This window comes from Fusarium sambucinum, chromosome I, assembly GCF_050947815.1.
Source record: "Fusarium sambucinum isolate potato_lamoka chromosome I, whole genome shotgun sequence".
NCBI lineage: Eukaryota > Fungi > Ascomycota > Sordariomycetes > Hypocreales > Nectriaceae > Fusarium > Fusarium sambucinum.
In genome coordinates, this window is record NC_139294.1 from 7,504,491 (window position 1) to 7,529,635 (window position 25,145).

Genomic DNA, 25,145 nt, shown 5'->3' on the forward strand with positions numbered 1-25,145 from the left:
GGAAAAACACTCCGTGTCCCAATCTATAAAGAATTGTGTCTATTCCATAGGACAAGTCTAAGCGTGGGACTTTCTGCGGGTATCATTGTCAACACCGTTGGATGTCTTTGAGCCAAAACCGAACATGTCAAGGAATGAGCCACGCCTCTGTTCTTGGGCGCCTGCAGCGTCTTGGTCGTATGACTCGCGTCTGCTACCGGCGGGTGACATCTTCTTAGTAGCTCCGCCCAAGTAATCCATGAGAGAGCTACGGCGCTGCTCAAGAGGCTTGGGAGGATTGCAAACCATGATTTGGAGCTCAAGGTTCTCAATGTCGTTGTCGGTCTCAACCTTTGTGCGGCCGCAATTGGCGAAGCTGGTACCAGAGTAGAAGACGTAGCCGGTGAAGGGGCTAGCCAAAGCTACTACTACGGCGCCCTTTTGGCGGGCAACCTGCAGGGTTTGCTTGGAGAGCGTCTTGGCGAAACCTTGGCGAATCCAGTGCGGATGCGTGATGACGGCATGAAGAAAGATGACCTCGGTGTGACGAGCAAGGTACTTTTGCTGAGTTTCTGTGATGCCTTGCTGGAGAGCAGAGAGTCTCTTTATCGTCTTTGTCTGGTTATCATCTGCTTCTAGACCAAAGACTGCAATACGAGAATTAGTAACTATCCAAACAAATCAAGGTTTCGTATGTTGTGGGTAGTATAGTATAGTGGAGGTGAGAAGAGGGGCCACCCAATTTAACGTTACGTACCTTGCTCAGCCTGCTCGGCAACGCCCATTTGTCCATCGGCATTCTGGTGGATGGTTTGGCAGATGGCCAAGGAAACAGGGTCGTGAGTCTTGGGAGCATCAACCACAAAGCAGAGCCAGCTGACGTTTTCTGCGTCAATGATTCTCTTGAGGACAGTCTCGACGTGATTTGACGCTGTTTCTGATCGAGTTGAGGGGAAGCAGTACTTGAAGACGGAATCCTCTGACAAGCCCTTGAGAATAATCTCCTTCAAGGCGGGAATGTCTTCCAGGGTAGCGATTCTGACACCCATAGCTGATATGACTGACAGGTAAAGTGTAAAGTGATGTGTTGTTGATTGAGTTGAAATGAGTTGAGAGAATGAGTAAGTAAATGGTATCTAAAGAGTCAGGTCTCTTATTGTATCAGGGCTTGAGACTCATAATATCGCCTCCAAGGGCACAAAAAAAAAAACCAAGAAGTGGGCTTTTTGGGGTCATTGCAAACGTCACACGTGAAGCAAATTCTGATCATGAGCCGACGCCAAGCCAAGCAAAATGAGATCATAGCGAGAGCCAAGAACAGGATTGGCCTCGTCGTAACCTTTCTTCTCTCACGCTTTAGAGGCCTCTAGCCCTGAAAGTGAGGCGCTGGCGGCCTCCTCTTAAGCCAAGCACGCTAAGCTAGGGACCAAACCCCCCCACAAACGATCGACTCATTAGCTGCCAAGTCTGCTGATTCCGCCCTAACCGTTCTGTGTAGGCTACTGGTTTTTTGTCTCTGGGGGTATAATTTAAGCTTAACATCCAAGGTTAAAAATAAGACTCTTGAGCCATCGTCTGATGGCTGATTGTCATGTTAAATATCGTATGAGACCTCAAACACAACCATGAACTGATACCAAGAGCAATAAATAAATACTTTCTCGGCATAGCGAATACTAAATATCACCTAGATTATCGGGTTACGTACGAGGTACCACCTTTACCAAGAAATGACAAGAGATGATGTGTCGGCATAATTTTCGGAAAGGGTTGCAACCTTTTTTTTTATTCTCGTCAATAACATGCATACGATAACTTCCTGCTTTCCATAAAACGACTAGGATTCCGAATGCTATTCAAATATCGGAAGTCAGCTTTTAGACCTGCCAGCACATACAGATAATGCAGTCGAGAACACTGATAATCCCGCAAATTACCGAGTCATTCTTGTCATGCGTTGTATCAATTATCCCTCAGAGGGGTTTCGATCGTCCTCCGTTCCAGGTAAGGCTCTGCGATCATGTGATGATGCGTAATCTTTTGCTTCATTGCCATAACATCATAACCTACATCTTGAAACTTGGTCATGCACAGTTTCATGCCGCATTCTAGCAGCCACAGAGATGGCAATGATTCTCTCATGTAGAGATGGCAACACACAATCAAGACCTTCAATCCATCACGCCTCGTGTAAGACTACACCCCACAAACCACATTGCGGGGAGCAGTAGTTAGCAAGGCACTATCCGCACCTGCAAGATCTAGAGATAGATACCCGACGAATGCTATCTTGAACTTGCGGGGTTCACTTCGGTTCAGCCCTACCTATTCAAGATACTCTAGATTATCCCATAGAGTGTGATTGGTTCGTCGAGGCTCGGCGTTGCCAAGTTTGATCGCCTTGCGGGAATTTTGGGGCGGCCAAGATGGGAGCACCCATTCATACACTGCCCATCAATTATCCCCCGTGCTGAAGTGTGACATATCATTCGAATCAAAGACACCATCCAAGACATCGGTACACTACAAACGCGCTCCCAGGCAATCTCTACGGTCTTGTTAGGGTGTTTGAGTGGGTCTGGCAGGTTTCCCTTTGGCAGCCAAGCCAGTTCTGTCCCTGTATATGTCTGCCTCTTGAAATACCTTGCATTCATTGACAATATAAGCCATTTTGAGTAGTCTAATCTCTCTTGTCCATCCATGGCAAGCAAGCTTCATAAATCATCTTGAAACCAGGATACACCACGCACCGCTGAAACACACCCTCATCAATGGTCCTCATAGACTGAAGCGAAGCCGCAATAAAAAAGTCTGTGTAACTGGGACGATCCCCCAGTACAAATGGTCCGTTTTCCTTGTTTGTCATCATCAAATCACTCAGCTCCTTCATTTTGTCTTTGACTCCTTCCCAAGTTTTTTCTTCTTTTTCTTCATTCATGAGATCTTCCAACTTGCAGCCAAGTAGGGTTTCACTCTTGGCACGGAAATATTCCTGCGACCGGGGTGAGAGTATGAGGTGTTCACGTGGTGTGATTGAGACACGCAAGGCTGGGCCGATTGCGCTACGAGCACTGACCTCAATCTCTTGTCCAAGCTCGGATGTGAGAGTAAGGGGCGGATTGGGGTAGGTAGTCTCCAAGAACTTGGCGATGGCAGGTGAGTCCATGAGGAATGTACCTGTAGGAACATGTTTGATCGTGGGGACTGTGTAGTTCACGTGAGACCTGGAGCTTGGCGGATGCGAGGCGAGACCACTGGTGTGTAGAGGTAAGCAGAGATTGATTTCGGAGACAAACAAGACTCACAGCTCTTGTAAAGTCGGCGCGATGTCAGGAAATTCGAGAAAAATAGTCGTGTATGTGACTTTCTTGTAGTTGAGAATGAGACGGATCTTCCATACTACGGGAGAGAAACAGACGTTCTTGGTGCAAGCCAAGTCGTATAAAATGATTTCGGGTTGTTGAGAGTCAGTCATATTGATGATGGATTACAGTGAAAATGGGAAGTTGTTTGGATTTCATGTCAGATCTCAACCAGTACGTCTGGAAGCTGACGGATTGATCGCTGGCATCTATTTTATTGGCTGAGACGATGTGGCAGCCTAAAATATAAGATTCAATGTATATTCACTACATATTATTTGGTATATCTAATCGTTTTTTAACAGTCTCAACACCGTCATGGTTATGTTGTAGATAGATGGTTATTGATATTTAAAAGTAATAAATTGGTCACCCTACACTCAGGGGAATCGGGCATGAAATAAATGCCGACGGTGTTTAGTGACGCGTACCTGGTTGCATCTTATCTTATCAGATCATTCCGCAAGAATAATCTTCCATCTCCGATAGATGATCAAATCGGTACTGAAACGGTTGTGCCGCATTCAAAAGTGTATTGGGAAATGCCGATAACGGTTGTTGTAAAGACGACACATGATAATCTACAACTCAGCCCTTGAATTCACTTCTGATATTGGGTCTGTTGTTCATGTCAAGAATCGTTGATAACGTGCCTCGGCACCAAAAGATAAAGACCGTCGTCATGACCCACCTTTCAAGACACAGCCGAGGTTTGAGAGTCTTAGTCTCATCGATTTTCCGACATCGCTCAGCCGAACCATTCCCCATAAAGTTCAACACCTCCTTTCTTCAACTTCTCCCCGCGAACTTATCAACTCTGGGGTAAATATCATAATCCGGGGTAATATCTAATAACTCATATTCACACTCACAAAATGCCTCCTCCTAATCCAGACTGGGTCAAGGCCCTGACTCCCTCAGGCCCTCAAGGATCTGAGCTCATCGCGAAAGAACGCGCTCAATCAGACATCAACGTCGACCAACTCGCCACATTCCTCTTCACAAAGGAAGTCCTCCAGCGCAATGCCAAAATCCTCAAGATCCTCCAAGATGATCCCGTGTTTGATAAGTCACAGAACTACTTCCGTGGCCGCACAGATCGTCTCGAGGCTGCCCTCGCCAGAGGAAAGCACCTGAAGCGTCTTAGCGACAAGCACAACTGGACTGAGGAGGAGCATCATGTTGCGAATGATCTCATCAGCGAGCCTACACCTTATGGCCTCCACGCGACAATGTTCTTGAAGACCCTAGAAGAACAGGGAACACCAGCCCAGCACAAGCTCTTCCTCGAGAAGGCTAGAAATTATGAGATCATCGGATGTTACGCCCAAACTGAGTTGGGCCACGGATCTAACGTGAGAGGCCTGGAGACCACCGCCACCTGGAACCCTGAGGACAAGACATTCACTCTGCACTCTCCTCACCTCACTGCTTCAAAGTGGTGGATCGGTTCTCTCGGCAAGGCAGCCAACCACGCTGTCGTTGTCGCCCAACTCATCCTCAACGGCAAATCATATGGCCCTCACCCCTTCGTCGTGCCAATTCGCGACATGAAGACCCACGAGCCTCTTGAGAACATTCACGTCGGTGATATCGGTCCCAAGTTCGGTTACAACACCATGGATAACGGTTTCCTGCTCTTCAACCACGTCAAGATCCCCCACGTCAACATGCTGAACCGTTTCTCTGGCATTGACCCCGAGACATCAAAGTACATCCGCCCTTCAAACCCAGCTCTTATCTACGGAACTTTGACCTTTATTCGATCATCCATCGTCTTCCAGTCTGGCTCTGTCCTTGCCCGCGGTGTCACCATCGCCACAAGATACTGTGCTGTTCGACGACAGTTCCAGGACCGCGATGCCTCTGGTGAGGTGGGCGAGAACCAGGTCCTCAACTACACTATGGTACAGCACCGTCTCCTGCCTTTGCTCGCATCATCTTATGCTCTTCACTTCACCGGTCGCGCTATGATTAACCTCTACAACGCGAACCAGAAGCGCATGGCCCAGAGCCGAGACGTAGGCGACGCCAACAAGCGTGGACCCGGGCCTGAGGAGCTCAGCCCTGGTAGCGACCACTTGGCCGATCTGCACGCCATCTCCTGCTCCCTCAAGGCTTTCGCTTCCACCACCGCTGCTGAGGGTCTTGAAGTCTGTCGTCGCGCTTGTGGTGGCCACGGCTACTCTGCCTTCTCTGGTATTGGCAGCTGGTATGCCGATTATCTTCCCACCGTTACATGGGAGGGTGACAACTACATGCTTACCCAGCAAGTCGCCCGATACCTCCTCAAGTCGGCCCGCGCCGTTCTCGCAGGAAAGGCCCCCGACAACGGTATCTCTCGTATTTTCAAGGAGTTCATCCGAAGACAAGACATTGGTGCTGCCTTCGATGTTCTTGACAGCGACCAAGATCTTGTTGACGCTTTCGCCTGGCGCGTGTCTTTCCTCACCTTTGAGGCCCTCAAGCACAGAGACGAGGAGAAGCAGTCTTGGAACAGCCTGCTGATCGACTTCTGGCGCCTTTCCACTGCGTATGCTCAGTACCAAGTCGTCAAGAACTTCCACGAGGCTCTCAAGGAGGAATCCACAAAAGCCTCTCTCGATACCAACACCCTGGCTCTTCTTCACAAGCTCTTTGAGCTGTTCGCCCTGCACCACCTTCAAAGCTCTGCTTCCGAGTTCTTCACCAGCGCTGCCACAACGGTTCGCCAGATCCAGCTTGCGCGCACAAAGCGTACGCTTTCTCTCCTCGATGAGATCCGTCCCCACGCTGTTCGTCTCGTCGATGCGTGGTCGTTCCCTGACTGGCAGCTTGACAGTGCCCTGGGACGATCTGATGGCAAGGTGTACGAGGATCTGTTCCGTCGTGCTTCAGAGGATAACCCAGTTAACGATATCATCTTTGATTCTAATCCTGCATCGGATGTGCTGTTCCGAAAGAATGGCCTCAAGGCCAAGTTGTAATAGCGCTTGATATCACGACTTTTAGAATGTTATTATTTGTACCAGTACTCTTTACACATAGATTAAATACAGTCAAGCCTTTTGATACTTTGAAATCACAGTTAAAACTTTACATTTAAAGAATGACTATTTTTGTTCTATCTTTGGAGTAAATACTGACACGCCCAGTACTTCCAAAAGGCCCGACATGTCCAATGATGCTACCAATAAAGACTACAGCTTATCCTTCTACAAACGCACTCCTCCCATTCCTCTCGCAATCTCTTCAATCTCTGTGGCGTGCCTTACACCTTCGACCGACACATGATCCCGTCCACCGATCGGAGCTCCACACTCTGGACACGTTGCTTCCTGCATCGCCATACCACAATTGTTGATAGTGAAAGGGTGCCCGTTACGACACGTGTACCAATGTCCCGTTCCACGTAACTCTCCCGTAGACGCAGCATACACTTGTCTCAACTCCTCGGCTGTAATAGGACGATAAACTCCACCATTCAGAGCTTCTTCCGCAGCGTCTATCTCTTTCTGGAGGAACGCACATGACGGGTTCTTCTCAAGGAGATTCCTCGCCTTTGAAATGTGACCAAGACCCTTATCACGTAGCTGGTCTAGTGAGTCAGGAACGGCTGTTGATACAGATATCGAAGCCTGGCCATTCTGCTGATTAGGTTCAGAGGGCTTAGAGGCACATTGGCGGGAGAAGGCGCAAAGTTGAGCATAAAATATGTGACCCTGAGTCTCCTCTCGTGGATACAGAGCGGTCTGAGAATTTTTGATCAAGGCATCGCAGTCGTTCATGAAGCACGAGAAGTCGAGATGGACTTCTGATGTGGGAAACTTTCCTTTCCCACCGACCAAGAGCCCAAAGAAGTCGGAAAGAATCAATATGTCGCATTTCAAAAGCAATGCCGCCGAGAGGAGGGTCCCCTTTGCTTGGATGACAGCCTGGTCGTATCGGAATTCATTCTGCCCACCCCGATGAATGTTGGAATGCCTGACAAGATTTGCGACGCGCTGGAAAGGTTGTTCCTCCCTTCTCACTTTGGCGGCATAGAATACCACAGATTTCCGAAATCTGAGAATGGAATCATATCTTGTATGAACAAACTCTTTCAGGATATGTAGTTGTCTCTGACGCGAGCCTGAAACAGTCAAATTCGCATTTGTCCCAGGGTTGCGGTCTAGTAGCCCAGGAGGTTTCATAGCGACCAGGCGTTCCTGTTCACTCACAAGTCCTGATGCCACTGAGCGATACTCATCGTTTGACCAAGAGATGAACTTCTTTGTCGCCTCGTCGAGCATAGCTCGGCGCACAATCCGACCGTATCGTGAGATACTGCGGAGAGAACCGCGACAGGTGGCACAAGACTTGATGTCCTGGCCATCCAAAGAGAAAGGCTCAGAGCTCCGAAGAATCTGCGTGGGAAGACCGTCGGCATCGAGTGTGTAGTGTGCTGCCATGTCCATCTGACCATCCATTGAAGAGACAGCGAGAAAGTGTCCACAGTTAGGGAAGACACAGGGCTCTTCGTCCAGATCAATATCTCGGTATTCCGTCATCATGATGAAGTCGACACATACTGACTTGATATCATCAGTTGCGCAGACCTGGCAGAATTTAGAAGAAGGACAGACTTCTCCACAGAGTGATGGGCCTATAATAGTCAGCGAGGAAACTGCAATACCAAATCAGTGTTACTTACATTGATGCCCACAGTCTAGGAGCTTGTCACATCTCAGAGAACAGGGCACCCAGTTGCAAGGAGCGGCACAGGGTGCTGTGCACTGAGAATGAACACAGCTTGAAGCGCACGTTGCCTCAGCACAGGGAGCGCACGGCTCACTGCAAGGTTTGTCGCATCTTGAGTGAATGCAACGGACTTCACATCGTTCCTTGCATGGTTGACAAGGTGCATCGCCGTGGCAACTTTGAGCGCAGTTATGCTGACAAGTCGAGTAGTTCCGACCACAGCGTTGGGTGCATATACCATGATTTTGCTGTATTGTCTCCCCGTCCTTGCGAGTGTTGCATTGGAAGCAACGCGTCTTGCAGGTATGCCCACAGGTGCGATGGCTCCCACATGGCGAAAGACACTTATAGTCATCTGTCGTGACATCTTCATGACACTTGACGTATACTTCATGACCACATCCTGGGACTTTCTTGGTGACCATCTTGACACATCGGACAGACGCTGGGTTCTGTGCTTCCCAGCATTTCGGAGAAGAAAGGCGATGTCCACATGGAAGCAGTACATCGGTTTTCTCAAGTCTGACGAGACATTTCTTCTGACAAGGCTCTCCGCATTTGAGGGGGCACGCGTGATTGCATCCTTGCTTTAATCGGGGACAGGCTTCTAAGCACTTGACGGCACGGTGAAGGGTATCTGAGTGGCACTTGCGCTTGCAAGGGTGGCCACACGTCAGTCGTTTGTCGCAGACAAGGCGACAACCACCCTCAGGTGACATTTGAGAGAAATGTTCGGGATGAGAGACCAACATAGCTGTCTCTGGATGTCTGGGACACTGAAGTTCCAGCTTCGCGCCAACATTGCCATTACCGGCCAGGATTCTGATGACTTCATTCCACATAGGTACCCTCTCGTATGAGCTTCTGTTTCCAATGATGTACATGCCGTGCTGTGCACGAGACAAAAGAACGTTGATACGGTTCGAGGTCTTCAGGAAACCACACTCCTTCTGAGGGTTATTTCGAACCATAGAGATCACGATAACTTTAGCTTCTTCACCCTGGAAGTTATCAACGGTCGCCACTCTGACAGTCTTGAGGAGGGTGGTCTTTCGTAGAGGACCGAGGTTTGGGAGACTAGCATCGCCATTCTCGCCTTCAATGGCCTCGAGTTCGTCCGCGTCCCGATCGTTGACACAAATCTCAAACATGGACTCCATCTTACGTCGTAAGAGTTGAAGCTGTCCCAGGTATGGTGTGAGGACCGCGATGTCCCCTGCTCCGTACTTCCCCTGCTGCGATAGGTGAGAAACAAGAGAAACTGTCATGTCGACCTCGAAGTTGTTGGACCTGGAAGTACTCATTGACTCGTCGTTACCGTTTGCATTTTCAGGTCGATCATGGTTGAACCAGAATAGACGTCGTCTCATACCCACTACCTGTGGATAGTCTTCCACGTTCTGTGAGTCTTTGAGAGATGGATACAACGTCGATCGGACCAGTTCAGCGATTGAAGGATGCATTCGTCGTTGAGTCTCAAGCACGCTGTAAGGTATCTTTACCGCCGTGTCGTGCGATGGCTCAACTAGCCTCTCAAATAAGGAAACGTCGAGGGAGAATTGCTTGCCACGTGGGTTGTTACTTTGCAGATCATAGTTCTGTATCTGAGGGCGAAGCTGTAGATGGTCGCCAATCAGGATGGCATGCTCTATGGAAGGCAGGAGGGCCGTGAGAATATGAGCCTCAAGAACCTCACCCGCCTCTTCGCAAAGCATCACCTTGCATCGCAACTTTCGCAAGAGAGTCAAGTTCCTGGCCAAACCTGTCGTGGTTACGCCAACGATATCTGCCTCGTTGAGACAGCGCAGGTCAATGTCCCCACGGATTTCGTCTTTGTGTCGCACGGCATCTTTGTATTCTAGATCCAGCCTTGCAAGTTTGGTTATGATCGGATCCCTGATTGACTCGATCCAGTGCCGATGGAGGGTGGCCCGTTCTTCCTTGCTCAGAGTTTGAAGTGGAGCAAGCTTGAGCTGTCCAAGTCGTCTAGGGCGGGTTCCTGCAACATGTCTTCCGCCTTGCAGCCAACGTTGAATGGCCATCTCGGGCTGGTGAATGACTGTTTTCCACCCGTCGCGATCCTCTCCAAAGATTCCAAAGATCTCTGCGGACTGTCGAGGGTATTCGGAAGCCAGAAAGGCCTTGATGGAGGTCCATGATTGGCATGAAGCAAGCTCCCGCAGCAGTTCTTGCCCCTCGTCGACATGTTGGCGGATTTGTTGGTCTGCTTCCCACAGGCCACCCTTTTCAGACTTTGTTAGGAACGTTTCTTTGGCAACAGCGCGTAGGTTCAGATTCTCAAGTCGTTCAGACTTAGAGCGTGACCCCATACGAATGATGCTTTTGATTCCGTCATCGAGGAGATGTTCAAGTAACTGATCCAAAGCATGGTTCGTGTAGCAGACACAAAGAATCGGACCTAATTTCGCTCTTTTTCTACTGTTCAGGAGAACTTTGATGATCTTCTCTCCAGTGTAACTTTTACCCGTACCCGGAGGACCCTGAACGAGCGACAATTCTCTGGTCAGAGTGTTTAGCAAAGCGGCAGACTGAGTGGGATCGAGACTTGTTTTGAGTGCCAGGGTTTCGGGCGCAAGAGGCGAGCGAGGGTTCATAGCGAGCGCGGATTTGTCAGTGGTAAGGCAACCGAGGTCGAAGGCGAAGCCTGGCACTCTCGCATATTGCGGTAGTCCGACATCCACATCGGAGTCTGAATCGTTCTTGGGCGCCAACAACTTCTTGAATGGAATATCAGGTTTCTCATGCATCTTTTGCAGAGCTGATAGAGTATGCTTGAATGAGTCAAGCAGAACTCCTGGGAACTCGACAAGATATCGACGCGGAGAAGATTGGATGTCTTTGTACCAACGCATGGCATGCGAGATATCTGTGGAATTTGGGTCCACAAGTCTCAGATTGACGAACAAAACAGCCTCGTCGTCCGACAGAGTTCTGACTTCTTCATTAGACCCTTGGTCCTCAACTTTCTTTTGCAACTTCCTGCCTTCTTTGTCGTCCTTCGATCTCATTGTGGTGTCAGACACAACGCAGAATAACACCGTACCATTGATATCGAACAGACAGACAAGCGCGCCAGCTTGCAATCTCTTGGAATGCCCCCACCACTCTCGTCGCTTTTTCGCGTTTAGCTTACTGACGGCAGGGGGCTGTTTGCAACACACAACCATCTCGAGACCTCCAATTCGATGCCAATCGACATGAACGGGCATGGGTCTTTCGTAGGTGTAAGTTCTCATGGCTTTGGACTTTTGAAGTGGACCTTGCTTTGGGTCTCGAGCAGCTTCCATCATATCACGCACAACGTCTCGAAGCTGACCAACTGTGTCCTCTCGAATAAGTCGAAACTCTCGATCTAGACGGCCTCGAATTCCTTCGATATGCCATTGGGAAGGATGCTTTGTTGGCAAGTATTCTGCGCGAGGAGATGCAATCTCATCAAAGGTAGGCATGATTTGGATATTCCTGATGTCAGTGTGGTCATTGTTGTGGCGACGTCCGTCAGCGGAGAGTGTGCCTGGTCCATTTCGTTTGAGCACGAAATTCTCTCTCGATACAGGCATATGAGTGTTGAACATCATATCTGGGATATCCTTGCCAGTGTCCAGTCGTTGTTGCATGTACTCGACATACTTGGACGCCTGCAAGAATGAGAAGTTATCTTTACTGTTAGAGTTGTGATGCAAGAGTCGGGCAAATGCGGAGACCAGCCTGCCACATTCTGGATTGACGATGTTGTTGGTGTTGCAGTCGATTATTTTTGCAAGCACGTTAAGCGAAAGCTCGAGTATTCCAAGTCGTAAAGTACTTTGTGTAGGACGTGTCAATTCGGTCATGAGCTGGAGAATGAAGTTGAACAGTGTAGACATTCGCCGACCCTGGACTCCAAGAAGAAAGTTGAACAAGTCAGCGACTTGCTGTTCAAGCACGGCTGAGTCTACAACTCGGGGGTGTGTGATGAGGGAAAACAGCGGTCTGACTTCGGACTCCCAAAGAGCGAGCTTGTTGACATTTCCGGGGTGTGCGATATGCCGTTCAGTCAACGCCTTGATAAACATCAGGCCAGAGTCTTTGGCGAGAAGTTTGATGGCTTCTTGTGCAGCGCCGATATCACCGTCCAATAACTCTAAACCGAGCTGGAAGAACTGACCCACAGCAACGTTCGTCAATTCGGGCGAATTTGATCCCGAGTCTCCCAACTTGATGAGCTTTTTCCACTGTTGCAGCTTCCCATCTCGAGGAGCGCTAGGGGCATTGGTATGATTGGGTCTGGCGGATCTCTGCGTGCTGGAAGTATCATGTAGAAATCGGCAATTCTGACCGTATGTACACCTATTTCGCAGAAAATGGGGACACACTCGAGGTTGATTGTTGGACGTAAAGCCCTTCCGGCCATTTCTAAGAGAGTTAGTGACGATTTCTTGACGCGGCTGGGTTGCCTTACCGTCGATTTTCTGCCATGCTTATCTTACGTAGAAAAGGTCAAGGAATAGTTTTTTGACTATTATTGATGTAGACAGCTTGGGAATTAATGATCGGGATGTTGCGATCTTTATGTGAAGAGAGATGATTTGAAAATAGTTGATGTTGGTGGGGGTTATTGTTGGTAGTTAGACATGTTGGCCGAAATGGTCGGCCTCCTGCAGTCGAAATGTAAAAAGGCCTGTCTACGTGGACCAACAAACTGATTTCCCTTTGTAACATGCAAGAAAGCGTAGAGGGACTCTACAGCCGACTGCAAGAACGACTATCATTTGTTGAATCATTATGCTTGTGTTACATAGAAGAGTATGACAGTGAAATGCGACATTTTAAAGCACGTGCCACTGTGATATATACAAAGACTATTGACTCAGTTTTCTGCATTACGAATTGCTAGGGCCTGATAAAAACAAAAGACTTATAACGGCGCGAGTAGAACTATATGTGCGTCGCATAGTGGCTGAGATTCAGGTCCAGCTGAAAGGTCTCTCTGAAGCGACCGGGCGCTTAAACTGGCATGGCTCAGATGATTGCACTATCGGTGACCTACGGCAGCCGCAACGGCCAGGATTCATTGGTCAGGCATGTATGTCACTCGCAATGCCCCAAGAGGCCGACCATGATATGAGACAGTACAAGCCAGTTATTGGCTGAATGACACGTAAATGGGCAGAAGTTGTGACATTCAAAGCGTCCAATAGACTTCTTGTCACCCTGGCATTTGATCTTTAGGCTGCCAAATTAAATTAACAGAGAGTGTTGCCTAAACGACATGAACTGACTCGCTAATTTCGTCTCTTATGCCTCCGGCGACTACCATTTTTGGTGTCTGAGCCGCATTATCATGTTGACAGTGGGCCCGGTAAACAAGGGCCTTGTTTCATTCTACAATATCTACGACTGACGCCGACGGTATAACAATAGAGCTTGTGTTGACAACATAGGAATACCGTGACACTGACGTATCTTTAGTCCCTTTAAAGCAACCCGTGACCTTTTTATATATTACTGTTAGAGATTGAGAGATAGAAAAGTGCGTCAGCTTCCCATGTGGGTGTCTTGTAAACCCTTAACTGTACGAATTAGTATGATGACAAGGCCACCTCGAACCCCCAGCGAGTGTTTACTTACTTATTATACCCTTCAGGCTTCAAAGTATCAGATCAAAATTACCTGTCCATTCAATGCGGGTCCTATGAGCTGTTCGACTTGCTGCGGTTAGTTTGCAACTCTAGCTTCCCGGCCATTGCCTTTTTCGTATTCTTCCCGAAGGCAGAGCTATATTGTCGGTAGTCGACATAAATTCAAGCCGTGCTGACGCGGGGTTATGGCGCAGCGCGTTAGAAGAAGTCACAAATCCTTCGTTTTCGACTTGGTGGGAACTGTGCCCCTGTTCGTTGATGATCTAGAACTGTGATCACCTGGGAACAATCCTACGCTCCACACATCAATACGAATAAACAAGAAAGTTTTCTCTTTCATTGAGTAGCTGTCTGACAACAAGCTTGCGTCACGCATTTGTTACATGTCGATCCCGTAATCGTTTCATGAAACATATGGTCGTGGCTGTGAAGAATTCCTCATTTACCGTATTGTTGATCATCTCGTAATTGGCCAAAGCGTAAAAGGCGTCGTTGGTCCGCGCCGCTTTGCCGAATAGAGTTGCCTGATTGATCCTTCGATGAGGACCCCGTCGGCCTAATTCGGTGCTCGAGTCGAGCATCGGTCTAGAACTTCTACTAGCGCTATTGCTCGTATAACTAACAATCTTCCCCTCAACGGCCTCAACAACTTCAAAAACTCGAATGAATGGTTTCGTGGCACAGAAAAGTCTCCATGGCTTCAGGTTACAGACTTGCCAGTTCGTGTGAAGCTGCAATGGTTGATGATATTGAGAAAAGTCCCTCCAGAAGGATGATCCTTCGGCATCACCTACGAAAGAACTGGCTGAGATATATGGCCGGCCTGTTATTCTTCTTGTGTGTTCATACACTCACATATATCGCTCACCCCAACTAATTGTCGTGTAGATGTATTGGCGAACTCATCTATATCCAACACCTTAGTAAAGGTCTGATCCGTGTATCGAATGACCCATACGACATCCGCTTCAGCGGCCTCACATATAAAAGCCCAGAACTTTGGGACGATGCCCACCAGTCCTTCCTTCGCAATGCCGACCCTGTCCCAATCCACTCCCACAACGACTACGAGCGTCATATTCCTCTCTTTGATGCTCTTGGCTCAGGATGCATCAGTGTCGAAGCAGATGTTCATCTGAAAAGGTCAAGCTTACTCGTTGGCCACTCAAGCTTGGGTCTTAGTAGTAAGAAAACGCTCGAGACAATGTATCTGGAGCCTTTGCAGCGTATGGTCAAGGCTCAGAATGAGGGACTCACAGGTCAATGGAGAGGGTTGTTCGACAAAGCTCCAAAGCAAACATTGACTCTGCTGATTGACTTCAAGTCTTCTGGGACAAAGACCTTTGCTGAGCTGGATCGACATTTGCAGCCTCTACGAGATCTGAACTATCTCACTTATTGGAATGGTACAGCGAGGATCACACGCCCACTTACTATCGTGGTAAGCGGAAATGCGCCATTCGAATCCGTTATAGGAATGAACTCAACACATAGAGATATCTTCTGGGACGCCAAACTTGAACGTCTAGTATCCATGGAAGATAACTTCGATACCAAGCCTCCAACATATCGCTTCAACCAATCCAACTCGTACTTTGCGTCCACAAGGTTCCGAAACGCCAAGTTGTTCAGATCCGATTATGAGAGCTCGCTAGATGTTTTACCAAAAAGAGAGAGGGATATGACATCAACACAGATCGAACAGGCCGAATCTCGCGGATTATTGGCTCGATACTGGGACACACCTTCTGAGCCCCCGAATGTGAGGGATATCGCGTGGCGTGTGCTGATAGATAATGAGATTGGTCTCTTGAATATGGATGATTTGGGGATCGTGAGGCAAAGAGCCAATGGTTGGGGAAGTTTAAGGAATGAGGATCTATGAGCATGAATGACGATCTTTGTTTTACTGTACCTGTAGCCTCACAAGCTTATTTTCTGACCAATCAAATAAGGAAATTTGTTTGTTAGTGGAGTAACCCAGGGGGCACCGCCTCCTCAGCTGAGTCACTGAAACCGAAGGATTTCGCCTCTCAAATGAATACACACTTCAGGTTGCATTGATCGTCTGTTTGCACAAACACATCCATTCATTAACTTACCCTTCAATTCGATTCTCTTGACAAAACCCTAGTTAAACAAGATAGAAAGACACGCTGATCACGCCACTAAACCCAGCCAAGGATGTCGCCTACCAGCAACCAAAGTCTCAGCCGACTAGAAACTTTGCCCACTGAGATCAGACTTCACATCTTCCATGCCTGCGCAGATATCCTACCCATTCGCGAGATGTTTGAGTTATGTCTTATCAACAAACATTTCTACCAGATCGGAATGGAAGCTATCTACGAGTCTAGCATACTTCAAGATGCGGTGTATTGGGACCCAGTACGTGGTACAAAAGTATTTCATGTGAGGATCGACGATGATGATGGCTATACCTACCCATGTCTTCTTGATAGCTACAACGACTCCGAATATGGTGAAGACGATGAACTACCGAGGTACTTTAGAGCGCAGTCACCGCTCCCTGAGAACTCTACGGACTCAATAGACCACGACTTCATTCCAAGCAACGAGTTTTGCGTAAGATACTTGACAGCTCGGACCTTGGGAAAGATCAGACAAAAGCCGCCCACTCGAGACCATGTTGTCCTGAAAGCTGTTGCAGAGCATATGAAGCAGTACAAACTTGACCGTGACACGTCTTGTAATACCACAATCGAGGAAGAAGTCAAAGTGGTCTGCGAGCTCGTAGTAAAGCACGGCTACATTCACAATCGACACGACTTCTTCGCCGGCAACCCTTTGTCGGATGACGACATACCATTCACGTGCCTGGACGAAACTTGCGCTGTTGTGCGTGATGGACTAGTCGCCGTGGCAATTTTTATCGATGAGCCTGAGATACTGAAAACAATACTCGCCAAAGCACAATCGGTAACTTGTCCAGACCACTTCACTGATGATGAGAACAACGACCAAACTTCTGATAAAGAGGCTGAACGGCTGGCACCCTTTACGCCCTGGCTCCCACATGTTGACCGGAACGGGGCCAACATAAAACGCGGTTTTGGGCTACCCGACTGCGGACGTTCTCTCATCCGACTCGCAAACTCTGCTAGAATGATGGTACAAACAGACAACATGAATTGTGCCACCATATTACTATACAGCCTTTCCGGAGACTCTCGCGAGCAAGACTTTGTCAGACATGAGATTATCACCGAATCAAAAACGCCCGAAAGCGTGAAATGGCTGCGCTTTGCAATCGCCTGTGGTCCGTGTTTGACAAGATACAGCATCATTCTTCCAGGACTCCAACATGAGCTAGATTGGCTAGGGCGCACAGACTACAGCGGCCGAAAGCTTGCAGCTATTGAGCTGAGCAAGATACTTGACAAGACGAAAAGTGTCGATGTGTTTGATGTTGTTTACGATGCTATCATGGAAGGTTTCACTGAGAGAGAAGGTATCTGGTGGACTAAGACCTCGTACAGAGACACTTACGCGGCACATACCTTGGCTTCTTGGGGAATGTCAAGGATCCATCGTGCTGTTTTGGATAATTGTATGCCCTTGGTCAAAAGGCTTGTTGAATTGGGCTTTCACCTTATTCCAACACACTCGTCCAAGGACCTTGAAGATGAGAATGTCAATACGCTGGTGGATAGTGAAAAGCCGAGAGATATATCTTTACCGCTTGCCGTCAGCAGAGGGGACTTGGAAATGGTTGAACTTCTGTTTGATATTGGTGCGGAAAGGAATAGCAAGAATGTGCGAAAGGCGATAAAGATCGCTTTGGAGCAGAAGAATATGGCCATGCTTGATATTCTTGTGAAGAGGGGTCATCCAGAAGGACTACTGAATCGGAGGCACGCGAGGCTTTGGAAGCAAGAGCTTGAAGGAAGGGGACATCAGGATATGCTGCCATGGGTAGATATGATGGGAAGCATATGAACAGCCTCGATCGAGTCATATGCTGCAATTCATCATATCTCATCACACTATTTATGCATTCAGAGCGATTGCCATCTCCTATTACTCGCGGCTTCTTGTCGTCTTTGAATTCGGCATCGATTCCAATGTATCCATCACTTAATCAAAAGAAGCCAAAACCTATCGTGCCCTCCATTATGTTGAGACTTGTTCAGTAGCCCAGTACCAGTCCACTGGACACAAATGGTTTTCGCTTGCTTGCCACGTTAGGTGACTGAATTCGCGATGCCCAATACCGAGTCTCAGCGCTCCCTCGGAATATACGATGCCGAGGACTTTGCCGAGTTATCTAATAATCATAGATCCACCAAGTTGATGCAGAGCTTTGACTTCTAAGCGCATCAACTAACAAGTTAGAGGTTTAAAGGGTGCTAGAAGCCATTCTTGCCGCTAATTTTCCTCAAGATCAACATCAGGTGATATTCTCTTGGACTACAATGACATCAGTCCAACTTCCCCGCATTATGTCGAGAAAAGATAACTTGGCTATGGAGCCATTCCTTTGACCTCCATCCACTCAGGATTGAAGTTCTGACGATTCAACGCCTGATAACGATATTGACTAGTTACCCGGACCCACAACCACGTTTTGTTTTGCGGAGAGAAAAGGGTATACAACTCGGGCTAACGGACATTTGTAGAGTCCAAACATGCATATAGGCTCAAAACGATCAGCACAAAGTCCCCTCTTTCTTGTCAGGACTCTTCTCTCCGCTGTCATTCCGCGGATCATGAGGGGTTCTCAGGCCACTTCGGACTGTCTGACTCGTCCGTTCTCTATCGTCCCAGTTTCTATCCCTGCTTTTATCATTCCTACATGCTTCTTCCTGATAGGAATCTTCTTGGCCCACGGATGCCTGTTACCCGTACCTCGGTCTCGGCGTACTCAATTACTGGCTGTTCACTTGCAGATACATGTTTCCAAATTCACATTTCAGACATAATTGGATGATGTGATCTGGGTGGCGGTAATGCATTTTCCGTGTCTCAACAAATCTACGATGCTTCGGTTACCTATCTATATTGTGCTACTCGTGAGGTCGTGGATAAATATCCCAACTTCCCCCATGATATTGTCATTTATCTAAATTCACTTGCATTCGACAACATTCCCAGTTATCTCTACATCTTCAACATGTCTCTACAAATCCCCTCACATCAACGCGCAGCAGTCCGTCAAGGATCTGGCCCAGATGCAAAGGCTCCTGTCAAGACCGTCCCCCTACCTAAACCAGGACCAGGCCAAATTCTCATCAAGGTAAATTGGACCGGCCTCTGTGGTTCAGACAAATCTCTTCTCCACGATGAATGGAGTGATTTCGGCGTCAGTATGAAGGAAATCACTGATGGCATCGCCGGCCACGAAGGTGCCGGCCCTGTCGTGGCCGTGGGTGAAGGCATGGAGAAGCGCTGGAAGATTGGAGATCGAGCTGGCGTCAAGTGGATTGCCAGTACTTGTGGGGAATGCGATTTTTGCAGAGTTGGCTCCGATGAGGTCCATTGTCCGGATCAAACAAACAGTGGGTTCTCTGCGCCGGGGACATTCCAGGAGTATGTTGTTGCAGATGGGAGATATTCTTCCAGGATACCTGATGGTGTTTCTGACGAAGAGGCTGGACCTATCATGTGTGGCGGTGTCACCGCGTACACTGCTTGTAAAAGGTAAGTGAAGATGTCGTTTGCTTTCAGCATGTTCTAACTTGGATACTAGATCGGGAGTCACCCCAGGAGAGTGGCTGGTCATTCCTGGCGCAGGCGGTGGTCTCGGCCATTTCGCAATTCAATATGCCAAAGCAATGGGCATGCGTGTCATTGCCATCGACGGTGGCGACGAGAAGCGCGACTTGTGCATCAAACTCGGCGCCGAGGTATTCATCGACTTCAAGACCACCAAAGACATCGCAACCCAAGTGCTCAAGATCACTGGGCATGGTGCCCACGGTGTCATTGTCACAGCTGCGACCCGAGCAGCATATGAATCAGCCCCCAACTATCTCCGTCCAAACGGAACAGTTGTTGCCGTCGGACTTCCTCAGGATCCTACTGTTCTTGCTGGTGCGCCACCGATGGTTGTCGCACTGCGGAGGCTGAAGATTGTGGGGAGTGTTACCGGAAGTCTAAAGGACGTTGAGGAAGCTCTTGACTTTACAGCGAGAGGTCTTGTTCGCGTAAGTTTATCGTCTATGAGGCAATGATTGTGTACTGATTGATTATAGCCAATTCTGTCAAAGGGTAAGCTTGAGGATCTTGATGAGTGGGTGCACAAGTTAGCGACTGGTCAGGTTGCCGGTCGTTGTGTTCTCAAGGTTGCAGCATGATGGGCCTAGAAGTATTGGATGCTTTGTGTGTTGGAGATGTCATTTTATGTAGCACATTAATTATCAATGAATAAGCCGTTCCTGAAGTGCGATAAAGCACATGAGTTTATTCAACCACCTCAATTTCTTCAGCGTATATTTGCAGAGTAACACACCTCTCCTGTAATGTTGAAGTATTCCTTGTTTCTGGTTTGTACATTCACAAGTTGGATTGCATTTGCATTAACAGAAGAATAAATGCGCCATGTATGTATCGTTGTCGTTTATATGACCGAGGTTGCAATGCTGGGATAACCAGTTGAGCTATGATTGGCTTCGCAAGTTCTTTTATAGTATGGGTTACATTGTGACCCCTTAAACTACTGCAACTACAAAACTCTTAACGGCGATCAACAGAGATCGTCGCACTCTTCATTGTGGGTCTTTTGGTTGTACCTGACTATGATGTTTGGAATGCGGGATATATACACAGTACATTCCTATCCACTGATGACTGATTAACGCAACTTTGACAATCAACTTGCTTTTTTTGTTCTCTTTCATATCGACCTTCATCTGCATCATGCATCACCGTTTCAACCCCGGATTCCGTCAAAGTACCCGCCTCCTCATTTTCACAATAAAAGGGCCGTTAACCCACGTCTAGGCCCGCAAGGCATCACCAACTTTATTTCCCCTCAACATTTCACAAGAAGGGCCGAATAAATCTCCTTCGCGAAAAAAGTCACTAGCCGACGTCATTTTTATTGTTAGCGGTTGTCGTTTATTGACAGCGAAATCCGGGGAATCCAAGGTTGCATCCAACGTTTATCGCCATACCAATTATTGTCTCATGATGAAGATCAATCGCGACGATAGTAGAGAATCTGTAAAACATCAATCGATATGCCTAGATTACTATTAAATAGTGAAAGGAACATATGTACGACTCAGTAATTGTGCTTACAGAATAATTTACTACTCAAGACGGTAACTAATTGAACCGAGTGGACTGCCGGCTTAGATGAAGCCATCACCAATTGAGTCGGCGAACGTATGCTTTGCATATTTTCAACAAGCCACTGACGCTTCCGCATGTATTCAATACTGAGGTAAAGAGACAAAAACACTGTTTATTTTAATTTTATTTTCGAACAACTCAAGCTTACTGTGACAATCTTCCGTTCGGTTCAATACCAAGATGCACATTCCAGCTGTAAGCTGTAGGGTACGCGCACACAAGTCGCGTCTCGACCTTTGCAGGAAAAGCATGTCTTAAAATGTCTTATTAAACCTAAATCCGAGACGCGCCGAAAAGACACATGGCGTCAATCATCCGCCATGACCGTTTTGGCAGTTTCAGAGACCAAACCTTCGCATTAGCCAGGAGAGAACACTTGCCGAAGACAAGACTAGTTCACTAGACACGCTTGATCTGCACCTATTGCACATCATTTCTTGGCTGATGGATTCTCAATTATTTCAGCTGTTGGTAGTTATCGTACTGGGGTTCAGGTCAAGAAAGCCGACATAATCCGATTCTGGACCAATGCCCCTCGGAAATAACGTCCCTTGACGGTTAGCACGTTAATTGATGTCAGATCAGGGGTCAGGTTCGGTTAAAAAGCTAAATAACGGTGGAGAAGCATGCCAGATGCCAGACAGAGGTCATGACTCAATCTGGTCTGTGTAGCATTCTGCTTTGGCCTCAGCAGATCCGGGACGCTTTTCCGAGGGCTGAATGTCTAAAACGGAGAACGGACTCGGGGAAGGACGTAGAAGGAGTTTAAAGAGCTTTGAGGATTATTAGTCGGCATCACGTGTAGTTCCGGCTTCCCTCGGGTAACTGAAAATGGGAGGGGATTGAGCTTACTTCTTCAGCTGGAGGTTGCATGGCGAGCAGGGGCTGTCGAAAAATGCTTTTTCTTTTTAGCCAGAACGTGCGGAATTGTAACGCCACACCACACAATGTTGACCTGCTGATGCTCTGTCCTCGGGGCTGAAAGTCCAACAGAGAAGTCAGTCCAGTGTGTCTGACTGTTAGTACGTAATAGGGGAACACACTAAAATCAAACTAAACTAGACTCATCGACTCTCCTTTCTTCCGAACCAATCCCCGCACACAATTCCAGTTCCCCATGGGATGAGAGGAGTGGATACAGAATCAGTTGTGGACATGGTGAGACAAGCACACGAGAACTATCCGTAAAAGCTTTTCCTTTCTTTAATGAGGCTCTTTGACAGTTACCTAAATTATTCAGTTTCAAGGATTTTGCATTTCCAGATTAGGGAGGTGGCATGTACTAAAGATGCTACTATTGACTCTAGGAAACAAGTGACAAGACGCGAAGGATCGGATCTAGAACAGTTTGATTTGGTGATCCGGGTCCCCGGTACAGTTAGTAACAAATCTTGGCTGACTGAACCTGAGAGATGGTGCCATGCTTTTAGATCCCTGTCCGTGCCATTTGTTTGGGAGATCGACTGGCAGTTGTAAAAAAAGAAAACAGCTTTAGAAAAAGAGCCGCATTGTCTTTGCGCGATCGTCATTGTCCAAGCTTCTAGAACCCCTGATGGAACAAAGAATTGATGCCCTTCAAAGTTGTAACGCAACTGGAATGATGTTTTTGATCTTCTTCTTCGCTTCTGCCTCCTCAAACGCTCCCCCGCAAGAACCAAACCCATTGGGGAAAATGTCCAGCTAGTGTTATTCTTTTCTGGTTCGACCCTTTTCTTTTCTCCAGTTTCTCATAAGAGTATCCACTCTCTGCCCATGGAGAAAACAGAGCAGCGCCGAAGAACGGCCGTTGTATCACTTCGTAGTCGCAAGCTATTTATTTTCTATGGAGGTGAACCAATCTGGAGTGCACGGGTCATTTACCCCAGCTGGTGATTTATGCAAAAGATGGCAAGACGCACCGTCATCCCAAGTTCTAACCGAGAGGGTCCATGTGTTGTCGATCCTATATATGTCTGTCCGTGGCCGTGGGATAAATGCAACCAGAACCAGGACCTGCATCTGACAGTCTCATATCGGATGACACTAATCATCTAAATCGCCACATGGCATCCATTCCTTTTAAATCTCTCGTTTAATTTCTGTCTTTCTTTACAGTCACCATGTTCGGTTCGGGGAAATCTACCTCGTCGGACAATGGTAGCAAAGACGAGATAGTCCTCCTCCCTGTCCAGTCCAAAGCCATCCTTCGTGTCACAGAAATCGAGACAAAGGTACACGACCCAGAAGGCAACCAAATCCCTGTCCAAGATGCATCCACCACCTTCGACCTTCCAGATAACCACCCCAACAAGAATGCTGTCGAGATATTATGGCTTCCTCGTGGATCACACAGCTCCGACGACACAGGCGAGAAAGTGCGTCGTGCGCTTAATAACGAAAAGGACATGACCATCATAGGCTGCTGTAAACAATTCCCCAAAGCTATCTTCTGGTCTCTACTTCTTTTCCTTACTGTTGTCATGGAGGGGTATGACAAGAGTCTTGTTGCTGGCTTTGTTGCTTTCCCTGCCTTTCGAGAACGCTATGGCGAGTTGTTCGAGACGCCAACGGGGCCAATCTACGAGATCTCACCACTTTGGCAGACAGCACTGCAAGTATCTGCCATTGCTTGTGAAGTCATTGGTCTGTTGTTGCATGGATGGATCACATATAGTATTGGGTACAAGAAGATGATGCTTATCAGTCTTGCTTGGATGTGTATGGCTGTCTTTCCGGCTTTTTTTGCACACAACATTGCTGTACTGGTTGCTTCTCAGGCACTTTGTGGTAAGTACTCACCCTCATCTTCACTTTAATTCTTTCTTCATTCAAGGTTACTCATATTGACTATCATCTAAAGGTATCTCTTGGGGAGTCATCCAAACACTCGCAGCCACATATGCTGCCGAGGTTGTACCATCAGCCATCCGTGCTTGTCTTCTCAGCAATGTCAACATGTGTTGGGTCATCGGTCAACTGCTTGGTACTGGTGTCTTGCGATCCCTCGTCCATAATGATTCTGAGTGGTCCTACCGTTTACCCTTCGCTCTCCAATGGGCCTTTGCCATCCCTCTTCTTATTGGCATCACGTTTGCTCCTGAGAGTCCTTGTAAGCTCATAATCCTTTTCTGACTTGACAAGCATCAGCCTAACAAACAAACTAGGGTGGCTTATCCGCCGTGAGCGCAAGGTCGAGGCCAGACATGCTCTTCAGCGTCTCACCAAGCAATCCCAGCTTGACATTGATGATACCATTGCTGTCATGGAACACACCAACCGTATTGAACGTAAGCTCAACTACGGCGGTTCAAGTTACATGGACCTGTTCAAAGGTGCCAACCTTCGCCGTACTGAGATCTCGTGCATGGTCTGGTCCGTCCAGGCTCTTTGCGGTTGGATCCTAACTGGCTATGCACCTTACTTCCTCGAACAAGCCGGATTTGACTCTTCTCATTCATTCAGCTTGTCCACTGGCATGTATGGAATGGCTTTGGTCGGAGGTATCATCTCTTGGTTCCTGTTGTCTCACATCGGTCGTCGAAAACTATACCTTACTGGTCTCGCTGCTGCCGTCGTCATGCTTACCGCTGGTGGTATTGTATCTGTGGTCCTCGAAGGTCAAAAGGGCCTCAACTGGTCACTTGGAGCAATTCTCATTACAACAACCTTTCTCTACAATCTGAGCATCGGTCCAACATGCTACGTCATCGTTGCCGAGATTCCCTCTACCCGTCTGCGCGTCAAGACGATTGCTCTCGCGCGCGTCGTTTACAACATCTTCATGATCATCAACAATGTGATGGTTCCTCAGATGCTGAACCCAACAGCATGGAACATGCAGGGCAAATCATGTTTTGTTTATGCAGCCACCGCTTTCCTTTGTTTCTTGTACTGCTATTTCCGTCTTCCAGAGACTCAAGGCCTTTCTTACCTTGAGCTGGACATGTTGTTTGAGAAGGGCGCGCCAACTGCCAAGTTTAAGGAGTTGCAACAGAGGTTGGCTAACTCAGCTTACCTGACTGTGGATAGAGCCGAGCGTATGAGGAATGCTTGGCATGGATGGCTCACTTACTCTTAATACTTTATACCGTGGATATCCACGCAGTAGTAGAAATATACAACCAGACAATTTTATTTCACAGTGCTT

At 47.8% G+C, this 25,145-nt stretch overlaps 8 protein-coding genes across 8 annotated transcripts; 5 read left to right on the forward strand and 3 right to left on the reverse strand.

Moving 5' to 3' along the window:
* Positions 1-57: 57 nt before the first annotated feature.
* Positions 58-1,028, reverse strand: FSST1_005168 (uncharacterized protein; the record flags this gene model as incomplete). Its single annotated transcript, XM_083231417.1, has 2 exons — positions 58-626; positions 737-1,028. 2 exons carry the CDS (start codon positions 1,026-1,028, stop codon positions 58-60), a joined length of 861 nt encoding a protein of 286 aa, XP_083088598.1.
* A 1,631-nt stretch (positions 1,029-2,659) lies between these two features.
* On the reverse strand, positions 2,660-3,454 carry FSST1_005169 (glutathione S-transferase family protein; the record flags this gene model as incomplete). The annotated part of the gene is made up of 2 exons (XM_083231418.1): positions 2,660-3,233; positions 3,285-3,454. 2 exons carry the CDS (start codon positions 3,452-3,454, stop codon positions 2,660-2,662), a joined length of 744 nt encoding a protein of 247 aa, XP_083088599.1.
* Positions 3,455-4,216: 762 nt separating this feature from the next.
* FSST1_005170 (acyl-CoA dehydrogenase/oxidase) lies at positions 4,217-6,307 on the forward strand (the record flags this gene model as incomplete). Its single annotated transcript, XM_083231419.1, has 1 exon — positions 4,217-6,307. The coding sequence occupies one exon, from the start codon at positions 4,217-4,219 to the stop codon at positions 6,305-6,307; it is 2,091 nt and encodes a 696-aa protein (XP_083088600.1).
* A 228-nt stretch (positions 6,308-6,535) lies between these two features.
* On the reverse strand, positions 6,536-12,539 carry FSST1_005171 (uncharacterized protein; the record flags this gene model as incomplete). The annotated part of the gene is made up of 5 exons (XM_083231421.1): positions 6,536-7,965; positions 8,014-8,095; positions 8,155-8,463; positions 8,588-12,476; positions 12,523-12,539. The coding sequence occupies 5 exons, from the start codon at positions 12,537-12,539 to the stop codon at positions 6,536-6,538; spliced, it is 5,727 nt and encodes a 1,908-aa protein (XP_083088601.1).
* Positions 12,540-14,396: 1,857 nt separating this feature from the next.
* Positions 14,397-15,587, forward strand: FSST1_005172 (uncharacterized protein; the record flags this gene model as incomplete). The annotated part of the gene is made up of 2 exons (XM_083231422.1): positions 14,397-14,539; positions 14,591-15,587. The coding sequence occupies 2 exons, from the start codon at positions 14,397-14,399 to the stop codon at positions 15,585-15,587; spliced, it is 1,140 nt and encodes a 379-aa protein (XP_083088602.1).
* Positions 15,588-15,886: 299 nt separating this feature from the next.
* On the forward strand, positions 15,887-17,662 carry FSST1_005173 (uncharacterized protein; the record flags this gene model as incomplete). Its single annotated transcript, XM_083231423.1, has 1 exon — positions 15,887-17,662. The coding sequence occupies one exon, from the start codon at positions 15,887-15,889 to the stop codon at positions 17,660-17,662; it is 1,776 nt and encodes a 591-aa protein (XP_083088603.1).
* A 1,174-nt stretch (positions 17,663-18,836) lies between these two features.
* FSST1_005174 (zinc-dependent alcohol dehydrogenase) lies at positions 18,837-20,019 on the forward strand (the record flags this gene model as incomplete). Its single annotated transcript, XM_083231424.1, has 3 exons — positions 18,837-19,363; positions 19,413-19,869; positions 19,918-20,019. The coding sequence occupies 3 exons, from the start codon at positions 18,837-18,839 to the stop codon at positions 20,017-20,019; spliced, it is 1,086 nt and encodes a 361-aa protein (XP_083088604.1).
* A 3,099-nt stretch (positions 20,020-23,118) lies between these two features.
* Positions 23,119-25,076, forward strand: FSST1_005175 (uncharacterized protein; the record flags this gene model as incomplete). The annotated part of the gene is made up of 3 exons (XM_083231425.1): positions 23,119-23,785; positions 23,859-24,107; positions 24,163-25,076. The coding sequence occupies 3 exons, from the start codon at positions 23,119-23,121 to the stop codon at positions 25,074-25,076; spliced, it is 1,830 nt and encodes a 609-aa protein (XP_083088605.1).
* Positions 25,077-25,145: the final 69 nt, after the last annotated feature.